The sequence below is a fragment of the Pituophis catenifer genome, unplaced genomic scaffold (genome assembly GCF_029215685.1).
Source record: "Pituophis catenifer annectens isolate HBS135680 unplaced genomic scaffold, rPitCat1.0.hap2 SCAF_2, whole genome shotgun sequence".
NCBI classification, from domain to species: domain Eukaryota; kingdom Metazoa; phylum Chordata; class Lepidosauria; order Squamata; family Colubridae; genus Pituophis; species Pituophis catenifer.
In genome coordinates, this window is record NW_027256882.1 from 132,353,768 (window position 1) to 132,367,955 (window position 14,188).

General features: G+C 40.6%; 1 protein-coding gene across 1 annotated transcript in view; it reads left to right on the plus strand.

Annotated features, from left to right (window-relative positions):
• Positions 1–13,392, plus strand: part of UNC13D (unc-13 homolog D) — a 49,762-nt gene extending 36,370 nt beyond the window's left edge. The window contains exons 26-32 of the mRNA XM_070934617.1: positions 2,303–2,408; positions 2,509–2,580; positions 4,234–4,317; positions 6,225–6,345; positions 7,902–8,025; positions 8,301–8,506; positions 12,586–13,392. Of these exons, the coding sequence (XP_070790718.1) occupies positions 2,303–2,408; positions 2,509–2,580; positions 4,234–4,317; positions 6,225–6,345; positions 7,902–8,025; positions 8,301–8,506; positions 12,586–12,692 (820 nt within the window). The 3' untranslated portion in view covers positions 12,693–13,392. The remainder of the gene's footprint in view (positions 1–2,302; positions 2,409–2,508; positions 2,581–4,233; positions 4,318–6,224; positions 6,346–7,901; positions 8,026–8,300; positions 8,507–12,585) is intronic.
• The last annotated feature ends 796 nt before the right edge of the window (positions 13,393–14,188 follow it).

The following is a 14,188-nucleotide window of genomic DNA, read 5'->3' on the forward strand; positions in this document are numbered from 1 at the left end:
TGCCGTCGCGTGCCAAAAGCGTGGGGAGTGTGTGTGTGTGTGTGTGTGTGTGCACGTGCTCACACCCATAATTCAATGCCCCCCATGCATGCGTGCGTGACCCCCTTGCGCTCCTCCTGCTTTTGGCATGCGACACCAAAGAGGTCACCAGTGGGCCTGGTAGGCCCATTTTTTTTGCCCTTCCCAGGCTCCAGAGGCTTTCTTGGAGCCTGGGGAGTGTGAAAATGGCCTCCCCCACCTGCCTGGAGGCCCTCCGGAGGCCGGAAGCAGCCTGTTTCCCGAATTCCGGTGGGCCTGGAAGCCCGTTTTTCAGCCTCCCCAGGCTCCAGAGGCTTTCTTGGAGCCTGGGGAGGGCGAAAACAGCCTCTCCACCCCCCTGAGTCCCTTCAGAGGCCAGAAACTGTTTCCCAACTTCCAGTGGTCCCAGAAGGCCTAAAAATCAGCTGGCCGGCACACGCATGTGTGCTGGAGCTGAGATAGGGCAACACTCACATGCTGACAGATATGGCTCCGTGTGCCCCCTGTGGCACACATGCCATAGGTTCGCCATCATGGACCTAGGGCATCTGCAGAAGGAAGAGCAAGGCTCTTCTCTCTCTTAAGCCACAGTTTGGGGGTAATTTGTCTACCATTCAAAAGTAGCAAATGCTGGGGAAAAGGGAGATGGAAAGCATCTGAACAAACCAAAACAATTGAGGGCATCCAACATATGAAAGAGCCAGTTTGTGAAAATCAAGGTAAAATCAAGAGGAATAACCTAGGATTTTGCCAGGATCAAAGGATAAGAGGGGGGGGGGGGGAAAGAAAACTCTGTTTGGTTTCTAATTTGATAAGATAGTTCATTAGGAAATCATTGGTAGAATCCAAAAACCATCCTAGAAGAAGAAGGCATTAATTGTGTCTACGTAGGATGTGATGGCCGTTCTCCATATGTTCTGACAAGTTCCCTTCTTTCTATATGCATCCTTGTCTCTGGAGCTTTTTAGGATATGATGGGCATGAGAAACAAAATTAGGCAAAAAATGAAAATGACATAGGGCTTCTTTAAGTCGAGACCAGCTCTTGGTAACTCCCTTGGCAACAACACCAATGTCTTTGGATGGATGTGTTTCTTTTCCTTTTCTTTCTGTGCAACGTCTTCTAGTTTACAGTGTCAGTCACCCAGAATTGTTGGGAGTTGAGCATTCTTTACATTCAATAAAGTCTATAAATAAAATAGTGTTTGTGAATTCTTCTGTGTAAATTCTCAGTGTCATCTAAAGCTACGGTGTGTCCTAATGGTGTCCTATTGAAAGGGACAACTACTAACCATGTCTAGCCCTGTTTGGGTTTCTGAGAAGAGCAAAAGTTGGCTAGGTACATTGCTGTGAATGGAATAGAGGAAAAGAGAGGTATAAATATCGTTAATGGTTAAAACAAAGTACTGGCATCATATTTGTCATTTGAATATTAATGTCCCTATTCTGTGGCCTGTTGTTATTTTTCCTCTGAGTTTAGAATAATTGATGCTCTTTCATGGCCCACTAAACATCTGCATGTTTTATTTTTAATATCAGCCTTTTGGTTGTCCTATGTTGTTCTCCTATAGAATTTTTCTTAAACCTCTAGGAATTAGAAACTTGGTAAACTGGTTTGCTGTCTTATCTTCCTTAATATACTGTATATTTGCCCCAACTAATCATTCTTGAGATAGTGTGTTTGTTAGAATATAGGTGGATCAATGGGTGTGAATTAGGGAGGTGGGATATCATTTAATTACAATAGTTTTTTTAATGCAAATTTATGATATCACATGTTTGAACCAATGCACATTGTAATTTAGCTGTAATATACAAAGTCATTATTCTCTAAATTTTGCAGTGCAATTTAATTATGAAAATGTTATGTAGAAATGAGGACACTGGTTGCAAAATATTTAGATAAAATTGCAAACAAAAATAATATATTTGGAGAAATACATCCTCCCAAAATTAGACATTTCTCAAATGAAGAAAATAGCTCAAATGGGGCAAGAGTGGGATAAATGGAACTTAAAAATGCAAGGAAAATAAAACATGTAGACAGATCTTTAAATATTAGAAATGAAGAAAAAGTTAAATTTATAATCCACTCATCCTTAATTTGAGCAGCTTCAGTCCAGCCCCAGGATCAAATGTACTAGCCGCCCTGAGTCTTCGGAGAGGGGCGGCATATAAATTTAATTAATTAAATTAAATTAAATTAAATTTGCCGAGTCTTAGTAAAAATGTCTTGTCTAGCAATCTATTGTACAACTCTACTTCTTTTGGTTCTTTCCAAACAGTCTTCTGGAGCTTCTGTGGAATCACACCTTGGACTTGCTACAAAACGCTACAAAACAACAAGTTGGAAAATTGGACTACTTTAAGAAATTTCAGTTTGCCCTCCAGGTACTTAGGGATGTAAAATGAAACCAAGGAGGAAGGGTATGGCTTATGCTGTGCTCCAATGTCCTGCCACTTTCTCTCTTTTTCTCCATCTCTCCCACAGAACTTGGAACCTTGCTTTCATGGAGAAGGCTGTGGACTATCCAAAGATGCTCTTCACACACCAGCTTTTATAGTAAGCTAATGCAACCTTTGCTACCCTTATAACAAGCCTGTACAACTTGTAAAAAGGAAGGAGCCACATCGATAAATTAAAAATCCTTGTGGCCCCCAGAGTAACACCTGGCGTGCCAATCAGCTGTTTGATGGCTAGTGAAACAGGGGCAACCTTGGAACTGGCAGCTTCAAAAATTTTTACTATCGGTTCTGTGGGCGTGGCTTGGTGAGCATGGCATGGCTTGGGCATGGCATTGCTTGGTGGGCATGGCATGGCATGGCATGTGGGTGTGGCTTGGTGGGCGTGGCAGGGGAAGGATACTGTAAAAATCTCCATTCCCTCCCCAATCCAGGGGAAGGTTACTGCAAAATCCCCAATTCCTCCCGATCAGCTGGGACTTGGGAGGCAGAGAATAGATGGGGGTGGGGCCAGTCAGAATTTTTACTACGGTTCTCTGAACTACTCAAAATTTCCGCTACCGGTTCTCCAGAACTGGTCAGTACCTGCTGAATCCCACCTCTGGATGACACTTGGAGGTGTTCTGCAGTGTGCCTTTTAAGCCAGCAACAATGATGGTAATGAATTTATTATTTAAAAAAAAAATGCCAGTGAGCCATTTGGGACTGCTTGGCCAGCCATAAGCTGTGCTGGCCTGCTTTACAGAAAAACCTCTGAGCAACAGGTATTCTAAGCATGCCCAAACATTGGCTTTATATATCTACATACATAAAAAAAAAAACAATAACACATAACCTACCTTTTCTATCCATTCCTGCATCAACCTACCTTTGCATACAAAACCCCTGCATGAATATACCATATGTTCCCTGCTCACTCACATAACAACAGTGCATAAGGGACACAAATACTGTATCTGTTAGCCAGGCACAAACATTTTTTTTTTAAAAAAATGCAGATTCTGGCTTACACAAAAGTTGCCCACCTATGTTGTGGCATCATGTGTGCTGCCCTGTCAGGATTTCCATCCTGTTCAAACTACGGATCTAGTTCACACGTGAAGTGGAAGGAAAGCTTTTGTGCATTTTGAAGATTCCACTTCATTTTAAATAGTGTTAAGGCAGAGGTAATCTGTGAATGGAGCAGGGAGGTCATTTGTACTGTAGCTGTACAAATGTAGCTGTTGAAATTATCAAAATCATTGGGCAAAAGTATTCACTTCATGCTAATATTAGACATAAGTATGCTGATAAAATGGCTTTAGGTTGGGGTTCCCAAACTCTTCAGCTCATTGACCTTTTCAGGAAGTTTAAAATTGTTCATCAAACCCCCCAAGATTTATTATATGAAAATAATTTAATAAACACTACTTTAACTAATAGAGCATCTGCCTGGTATAGTAAGACATCAGGCTAGAGACTGGGAGACTGTAAATTCTAATCCCGCCTTAGGCATGAAGCCAGCTGGGTGACCTTGGGCCAATCATTCTTTCTCAGCCCTAGGAAGGAGGCAAATCACTAAAAGCACTAAGCATTTAGCTGAAACTTTGTGTATGGCCTGACATTGGACAAACAAGATCACAGTGTCAAAAGTGGCTGATGTAGCAACACTTCCTGCCTGGGAAAGCTTCCGCTTTTATTTCTCTCTGTTACTCATGTATTACTTATTTTATTCATAGTCTAGTATTTCTGCTGATACTCATTTCTCTCATAGGCTCTGGAGAAAGAGTTGGATCTTTGCTCCTCTAACAGCAGAAAACTTATTGAAAAGTATTTCAGTGCTCGAATCCAGCAACAGGTGAGGCCGATCTTAGCTCCTGTTTAATAATATGATAATAGCAATAGTAATAGCACTTAGATTTACAGTATCCTCTAAGCTGTTTACAGAATCAGTATATTGCCCCTAAGAATTTGGGTTCTCATTTTACCAACCTTGGAAGGATGGGAGTCAAACTTGAGTCAGTCAGGATCAAACTCCTGGTATGTGGGCAGAGTTAGTCTGCAGTACTGCGCCGTTAAAGCTCCTTTTTATTTGTTCCTTCCTTTTGCTCATCTTACTGAGTTCAGTTGTTGATACAGCCATGACTATTGACTTACAGCATGGTAAACAATCTTTTGATAAATGGAGCAGCACTTACTTTTTTAGAAAGTGGAAGGACCGCAGGGGGATATATTAATGATAGACAGTGGGACAGGAGTTGTTGCTTTCTCTGGATTTGGCAAGGTAGGCTGGGAGTAGTTTTTTTTTAACATGTTGAAAATTCTTGTAGAGTTTACACAATGGTTGTTATTGATGTCTTACCTTTAACTAGTGGGAAGCCATACATACCTTCAACTTTCAGAATTGTGTACAGCAGGCTCACACATAAGCACACACAAAGGTTAAGGTAACCGCAATTGATGTTGGAACTTCAGGCTATCTACCACTGATTAACAGCTTCAAATTTGAAGTGTTAGAATTGGCCAGAATCACCAAGGGCCAGAGTTGCTATTTCAGATTTCCATGAGATGTATTTTTTTCCTTTTAGAAGAATTGTATTGTTTCCTATTCAAGATTAGTATAGTGAAGCATAAAAATTCTGCCATTAGTACTGGTGGAAACAATTTGAGTATTATGCTCCCACCATATTTCACAGTCAGGCAAATACTAACATTGAAGAAAGTCCATTGGCATACATTTTTCCCACCCTTGTTATTTTTTAAAAAAAAGTTTATGGGGGGAAATTAAGTAACATTATATGAAAATGGTGTTTGTTATGTTAGAAAATACCTTATCAAGAAGATATGTTTAACAAGACTGTCAACAAAATGGAACAGGATATAAAGTGCTGTTTGATTTTTGAAAAGACCTACATCATCAATGACAAATGTTAAATATTTTTGTAGGCAATACGGTAAAGTTTTATTACTATTCAGGATGGAATTAAAATCTACTCACCACACAAATTGCTACATAGAAAAGAAAAAATATTTATTTGAGCAAAATGAAGTTTGGGCAATGTATATGGCCTTCCAGATATCAGATTCCCTCATCATAGTCCGTGCTGGCTATAGATAATGGATATTGGAATTTAACCCTTAACTTATTTATTTATTTATTTATTTATTTATTTATTTATTTATTTATTGGTTCGATTTATATGCCTTCTCCGGAGACTCAGGGTGGCTTACAATGTGTTAAGCAATAGCCTTCATACTTTTGTATATACCTGCTTAGTAGGGCTTTCGCCCCCCCCCACTAAGCAGTGTTCTCTTTTTATACAAAGTCAGCTTATTGCCCCCACAAACCGGGTCCTCATTTTACCTACCTCGAAAGGGTGGAAGGCTGAGTCAACCTTGAGCCTAGTGAGATTTGAACTTGCAGTAATTGCAGGCAGCCAGTGCTACTTAACAGCACTTTAGTCTGCTGCGCCACCAAGGCTCTTTTCTGTGCCACCAAGGTTCTTTTAATCAGCTAGCCAGGGAGGGATTAAGCCATCCAATGATCAATCATATGAATATGGGAAATTATGCAGTTTAATTATTTTGTACATTATTTAGGAACAGGTAATATGAGTTATAAAACTGTACAATGCAATAGTATCAGACTTTCTAATTTGGGATGGATTGTTTATCTTCTGGCTTCCTTAATATGTTGGCTTTTTTTATCTTTGACAGCACATCATCATTTTCCCTGACAGTTTTTCTGGGTTGTTCTTCTCTTAGGAAGAGGCCACTCCTGAAAAATATGGTGCTGTGACTATCAAAGCTTTTTACCGTCACTCAGAACAAAAACTGTACATTGAAGTACTCAATGCTGTTAATCTCCTTCCCATGGACTCGAATGGTAAGAGAATTTTTGGGTTGAATTCCTGAATAATTTGGGATATGTTGTTAGCTTCATTAGCATGGGTGTGGAATTGATCCTTGCTTGCACTGTTGAGTTTAGAGATACACTTAACTAACATATTGCAGTTTAATTTTGAGTGTAGCCACTGTTTGGCATTAATGGCCAGAGTTAATTCAGATGGAACTGATTTCACTGTAGAATCTAGCCATGGGGTCAAGAATTCAAAGACAGCAAAATTAGCTTTTAATTTTCTAGGATGAGTTTAATCTGTTCTGCAGAGAATACCCCCATTCAGTCTTGACTGACAAAGCGTGTGCGCAAAGCGAATCGGTGATAACACCAGTTTAAACCCACCACTGGTTCCCATCTCTATCAATCTTAGCCGCTAAAAATCAAAGACAGTCCTACCTATTGAGCTATCTCCAACGTTCTGTTCATTACTATAATTTGGCTAAAATAAAAGAAAACTTGGGAATGACCATAGAAATGGATAGGTTTGGATACATCCAGACCTGCAGATTTGTGCCCATTGGTAGCCACACAAATGGGTGATGTAATGTATCCCACATGCTGGTTTCTATTCTAATTCCTAATTTTGTTTGTGTATAGAGCACATGAATAATTTTTTATCTTCTAAAAGGCAATCTGAGCAAAGATCTTCTGCTCTGTAGCGTGTGTGTGTGTGTGTGTGTGTGTGTGTGTGTGTATTCCAAGGATGTCATTGCACACAGTTAGGGAAAAATGCCAAGGTGTCATGTTGTTGCATTCTTAAAAGGAGAAAAGAATAGATTGCCTGCATTTCATTCAGCTTTCCAGAAGAGGAGGATGTTGACTGAGTGCTCTGCAAATAGTGCATTTCTGGCTTTTAAAAAGCTGCCACAAATCACACTTTGTGCTCCAGGACTTGGAATAATAATAATAATAAAAACATTGAATGAAAGAAAAATTGTTTGAAAATACAAACAACTTGAATTTAAGAATTATTAGCCTTTAGCAGTGCAGCACATACATACAACTTTTCCCAACTTCACATCATCCAGATATCTTGGCACTGCAGTGAGGATAATTTTTCCCTGAAAAATTAGTAGAAGATAGGAAACAGCAATTCTCAACATTTGGGGAGCATAAGGTTGTGAAGGGCTAGAATATATGTAACACTTAGGACTGTCATTGTTAGTTAACAGGAATGGGAAAGCGCTGTCTCTGACAATTGATTTAGATGCCAGAGGACTGTTGCATATCAACAGACAGGCGCTAGTCAAGAGTGATCAATAGAATGACTCCAAAAACAGTGGCTTCATCTAGTCCATATCATATTGGAAAGGACTGGAGAAGAAAGTGATACTTGATCTGAGTTTATAAACATTCCAATAAAAATGAACAAGACAAGAATTTTACCTCTGTCCTAACCTTGTGTATTACAAGAGGTTGAATACTATGCGGATGTGCCTTACTTTGGAGGCTTTTTTGAGAAACAAATGTTCATGATAGATAAGTAGATTTTGCATTATTGTTCTGTTACTTCTATACCTCCCCCCTCCTCCCCAATATAGGCCTAAGTGATCCCTTCATCCAACTCACTCTGGAGCCACGTCATGAGTTCCCTGAGATTGCAGTACGGACAACTGAGTGCATAAAGAACAATCTCCATCCTCTGTTTGATGAAGCCTTTGAATTGTATGTATGAAGAGCCACTCCTCTTTCCTGTCCTATAGTCATCTTCCAAGATTACACAGTTATCATACTTAGAGCATAAGTTTAATATGTCCCTCATCTTCCTTTGGTTAACATGTTGGAGGTATCACTGCTGTACTCTGAGAAAACTGCCTATGAGGTTGAGCTCTGTTCCCTATTGGGGGTGGAGGTGGTGGTAATATATTAACTTGTCCTATTTCTATTTGAAGACCCGAGGTATCTTGACTTCATCACTGCCATATTGGTTTTCCCTACAGTTTGGTTCCTCCAGAAAAATGTCAGCAAGACGGAGCATGTCTGCTGCTTACAGTGTTTGACTATGACACCTTGGGAGCAAATGACCTGGAAGGAGAAGCTTTCCTCCCACTCTGCAGGGTCTTGGGTCTGAATGAGCCTGAAGAGTCAATCAACCCATCCAGAATACCACAGATCCGTTTATCTTTAACTCATCCTGGAACTGCTGGTAACCACTTCTCTCATCCTTCATGCTATTCTCTGGAATGAAAACATTCTGGTTAGGAATCCATCTCAAACAGAATCAAAGAACAATTTTATTTATTCTATTGCACAAACCAGGCTGTTAATAGGTCAGAATATTCATTATGTTATTTATGTTTTGCTACAGAAGGGAGAAGAGGCCGTGAAGTGTTTATAGTTATAGCATGCTAAATTGAGGAATTAATCCATTAGTCATTCTAATCTAGCTGGTGGCTCTTCTACTTTTATCAGGCAGTGGTATAGATTTGCATGAAATATCTTTTGTTTTGAAACTTCCATAAGAAAATATTTGGGTAAAGTAAATGCCCTTCTAGAATTTTATATAGGAGGCTACATTTTAAACATTATAAAAATGTAGAGGAATAGCAACTGGAAATGTACACATTATCAAAAAATAAGAAATATCAGATGAATTTCCTGCCCACAAATATCTTACCACTTCTCCCAAGTAATTGTGAAGGTGAAGAAGAAACTGGCTGTAATATTTTAATACAATTCTGGGATTGTTACATTTTGTACACTATGAATAATCTGTTGCAATAATGAGATGAAACCTTAGACAAGATTGGCCTATAATGTCATTAAAGAAGGCAAAGTTAAGAAAATTCTATTGGCTTGTTTTTAATCTGTTTTACTGAAAATAGACTATTTGCTCTATTAGGATCTTGTTCTTGTTCCACCCACAGGAGAAATTACATGCAATTCTTTTTTCATTAGTGGGTTAAAACTTGATTTAAGCTTTGCATTATTAAATGGAGAGTGGATATTTTCCAAAGATCTCACTAGATACCAAGTTTTAAATTCTTAGCACCATGGGCTTGGAAAGATAAGCTGATTACCTACTGCCTCGGCAATTGCAAAAACGGTTTTGCCTTCTTGAGCTGCTTCTTGAGCAGCAGATAAAATTATTTCCCATTGACAGGGATTGAGATTTCATCTCACCCTGATTCCTCTGGCCATGCTGTGTAAGTCTTGTGCCCACTTCCTACTTCTCCTCAATTGCTTTAGGGGGTCAGTTTTGCTGCTCTTTCTATATGATGAACATGTCTCCTCGTGTTGGCTGAGCAGTGAAAAAGTGCTGAATAGAGTAATGTAAGGATGAAGCACATGACAAAGTGAAGTGAGGATTAAGGCTTGCACTGGCCTTTAGAGAAAGATAAACCCGGGGCATTTTGCAAAAAATGATTCCAAATTGCAGTTTACTGTAGCTTTTTTTCTTTCTTAGCTCTTTCATTCTTTTCCAAGTCACTGTTATAAATCCCAGTCTGTATCAGTGGTTGCTTTTGAATTTTCTTAAGGTTCATAGAAAAAAATAGAAATTTCCTGTGGTTCTTGACTCTATGCATTTTACATCCCTTGTACTCAAAACATTAGATTAGCAATTAAATCTCACTTTATCCACTCCTTTAAAAATATGTGTTAAGATTCTCCCAAGATGAAACAAAGATTAATTCAAGACTAAATGGGATCAGAAGGAAGTGTTTAAGGCTAAAGGAAGAAATCGAAACAACTTTCTTGCCTTGTTTGCTATATGTATTGTTCACTAATGACCATTATATTAATACACATTTTTCCGCCAGTAAATATTTCTAGTTTTTATTTCTACAGAAGAATTCCCCCCAAATTATACCTCTCAATTTTTGTAATGTTTTCACAACTGATATCCATGTAGTAGGGGTGAAATTCACTTACCTTCGCTACCAGTTCGCAAATGTGAGCATGCGCGCCTCCTCCACGCATGTGCAGAGCCTTCTGTGCATGCGCAGAGGGTCAAAAACGGGACGTGATGACGTCTGGGGGGCGGGGTGGAGCCACTTGCCCCTGGCGCTACCGGTTCACCCGACCCGGATAGAACCAGCTGAATTTCACCACTGCTATGTAGCATATATAACTAATCAAGGAGAGAAGCAATTTAAAACTAAGGGGAAATTTCCTGACAGTTAAACAATTAATCAATGGAACTGCTTGCCTCCAGAAGTTGTGAATGCTCCAACACTGGAAGTTTTTAAGAAGAGGTTGGATAACCATTTGTCTGAAATGGTATAGGGTTTCCTGCCTGAACAGGGGGGTGGACTAGAAGACCTCAATTTCCAACTCTGTTATTCTGTTATATGCTTCCACAAGAAACCTAGCATCCCCGCTCAAAACAAATTGCACGAAAGTTATATTACCTTAAAAGACTTTTCTGTAGGAAGAAGGAAAAAAAATAGGCAAACAGATAGGAATGTACAGAACACAATACAAATTTTTAGTGAGTTATGCATAATAATGAAGGCCAAATTGAGCAATGTTGTCCTCTTGGGATTGCATGGAAGAAGCCAAGTCATTTTTGCACATAGAAGCATAGGGCTGGAAGAGACTTTGGAGGTCTCCTATTCCAACCCAAGGCAGGAAAACCTTATACCATTCCAGACAAATAGTTGTCCAATTTTTTCTTGAAAACCTCCAGCAATGATATACCCACAATTCTGTGAGACAAGCATTGATTAATTGTTCTGACTGCCAGGAAAATTTCTTAGTTGCAGGTTGGATCTTTCTCTGACAAGCTTCTGCACACTGCTTCTTGTCCTGCCTCAGGCACTTTGGCAAATTATTATTATTATTATTATTATTATTATTATTATTATTATTATTATTATTATTATTATTAATCAAATTTCTATACCGCCCTACTCCCAAAGGACTCAGGGCGGTGAACAGCCAAGATAAAATACAGATAATACAAATATTAAAAATCCCTTAAAATTATTAAATATTTTGGCCGAAACACAGATTAAAACACCCAATTTATAAAATCACGAATTAAAAATTTAAAAAAGGAGAGTTAGGCCAGGCCAGCCTGCTGAAATAAAAAAGTTTTGAGAGCACGACGAAACATGTGCAGGTCCGGGATCCTCCGTATCTCTGGAGGGAGTTCATTCCAGATGGTAGGTGCCCCCACAGAGAAGGCTCTCCCCCTGGGGGCCGCCAGTCGACACTGTTTGGCTGATGGCACCCTGAGGAGCCCCTCTCTATGGGAGCGTACTGGTCGGTGAGAGGCTATTGGTAGCAGAAGGCGGTCTCGTAAATAGCCCGGTCCGATGCCATGGAGCACTCTAAAGGTGGTAACCAAAACCTTGAAGCGCACCCGGAAGACCACCGGGAGCCAGTGCAGCTCGCGCAGGAGGGGGGGGTCACATGGGAGCACCACGTCGCTCCCATAACCACCCGCGCGGCCACATTCTGGACCAGCTGGAGCCTCCGGGTGCTCCTCAAGGGGAGCCCCATGTAGAGAGCATTGCAGTAGTCCAGGCGGGAAGTAACGAGAGCATGAGTGACCGTATTTAATGAGTCCCGATCCAGAAAGGGACGCAACTGGCGAATCAGGCGGACCTGATAAAAAGTCCCCCTGGCCACGGCCGTCATGTGCTCTTCTAAAGACAGCCGTGAGTCCAGGAGGACACCCAAGTTGCGAACCCTCTCCGTGGGGGCCAATGACTCGCCCCCAATAGTCAGTGATGGCACCAACTGACTATATCGGGATGTCGGAAACCACAGCCACTCGGTCTTGGGTGGGTTGAGCCTGAGTCTGTTTCTCCCCATCCAGATCCGCAAGGCCTCCAGGCACCGGGATATCACTTCAAGGGCATTATAGACCCCCTTTTCCCCATGACAACCCTTCAAGTATTGGAAAGGGGCTATGATGTCATCCCTAAGTCTTCTCTTCATTAAGCAAGACATGCCTAGTTCCCTTAGATGTTCATTGCACAGTTTAGCCTCCAGAGCCTTTCTCATCTTTGTTGCTCTTCTCTGCGCTTTTTCTAAGGCCTCAGCATCTTTCTTTGTTTTTATTTTTATCATGATATAAATTAGAAATTATGCAGTAAAAGCCTTGCTCAGAAGCATCTAGACAGCTTCTCTGCTGACAGCTGGGTAATGAGCAATGGAACTTTTTTTGGCAGGAAAATGTACTTTGTATTAAATTACGGGGGGAAAGTACAGTATGCTATAGCAGTACCGCTATACAGTACCTCAGTGAACTGCAGATCATCTCTTCCCTCTTAGGCAATGACATCCTGAAGCTCTTGGGGACCCGCAAAGGAGACAAGGAAGCACAGGCCTTTGTGAAGCTACGCAAACAAAGAGCGAAGTATTCCAAGGAGCTGGCATGATGCAGTCAAGCAAAATGGGTGAAAGCACAGGTTGAACCAAGGTACCACAGAAGTTCTGCTGCCATGGCAACAGCTGATCATACGGGGAAAATAGGAAGCCATGATGCAACAAACCAGACACTGGAGGCTCTTTATCCATGCAAACTGAAGCTGCCGGTTGTGTTTCGATGAATAATTGATCAATTTTCATCCAAGAGACAACAAGAAGGACCCATACCACCCACCCCACTCCCCACTCCCCATTCTTTCTTTGCTGTAGGAAAGAACGAAAAGAAGGGGAATGTCAGAAGCTATTGCAGGCTGTTGCGAGCTGATCTATGCCCATCATTATGTGTGGAATGCACCTCTGCTGGGAAGAACCAGGCTGCTTGCGTAGTGAAGCTTGTGATGAGCCTCTTGTGGACCTTCTGCAGGAATTCTTTACTCTGTGCTCCAGATGACACAGGAAAGGGGCTCCCAAGGAAAAGGAAATAAACATTTTGGAGGAGGAAAAAATGGGTGTGTTTTCTAGCCTGTTAGAGTCTGGGACTACCTTCTGCTGAAGCAGCTTGATTTAAAAAAAAAAAAAAACTGAAAAATTGCTAGTAACAGCTCCTAGGTCTCTTTATATCCAGGGCATCGTTTTCATAATTGCAAAGGCAAGGTCTGAAAAACCCTTGTGGTTGAAAGCAAGGGATGGATTAAAAATTATTGTACAATCCTCTCCTCTATCAACAGTACTGTTCTTGCTATAGCTATAACCTTATAGTTTTCTCTTAAGAGGGAATCACTGGGGTCTGAGATGACAAAAGCAGAATTTTGGAGGATGAGGGCAACAAAATGTCTTTGCTTCCACAGCATGAAGGAAAAGTCATGCTGCTCTGAATTAGTCTCAGGTAAATAAATTCAGGAGCATGAAAGAAAAGTAACAATATTGCAGAAATACATTTCAGTTTTTCAAAGTTTGTCATTTCTTTCTTGTGCCGGGACCCATGTTGCCATGGCAATATTACAGCTTCACGCGTTCTTCCTTCTGAGGGCCCATTTTCATGTCCAAAATTAAACAAGGTTTCCATTAAAAAAATAGAAAATAACTAAATAGACTAAAGTTCTCAGCTGTTTTTTTCCCCCTCTCCCATCAGACTACAAAATGATTAAATAAAACTAGGGCATGCTGTTTCACCATGTGAGAAAGGAATCTAGGTCTCAGGATTAGGGAAGGGGGGGGGGAGGGAGAGTTCAAAGCCTCATGATGGCTGCTTCAAGTATGTTGAAGCTGTCATACTTCAAAGATTTTTCACAGGATTAGAAAACAGCGTTGCATATTTGTAGCCTTAGGTCCAGTTCCCTTTATCCTCTCCACAAGAGTGTAGATATGGCTACTCAGACCTGAAATTCATTTAAGGGTATTTAAACATTCCTAGCCATAATTAGGGCACATTTCTCACTAATAAGATTTAGGGAGGTTAAAATGTATTGCTCTAAACCACTTATCTGTGAAAGGCACTGGAGGCAGA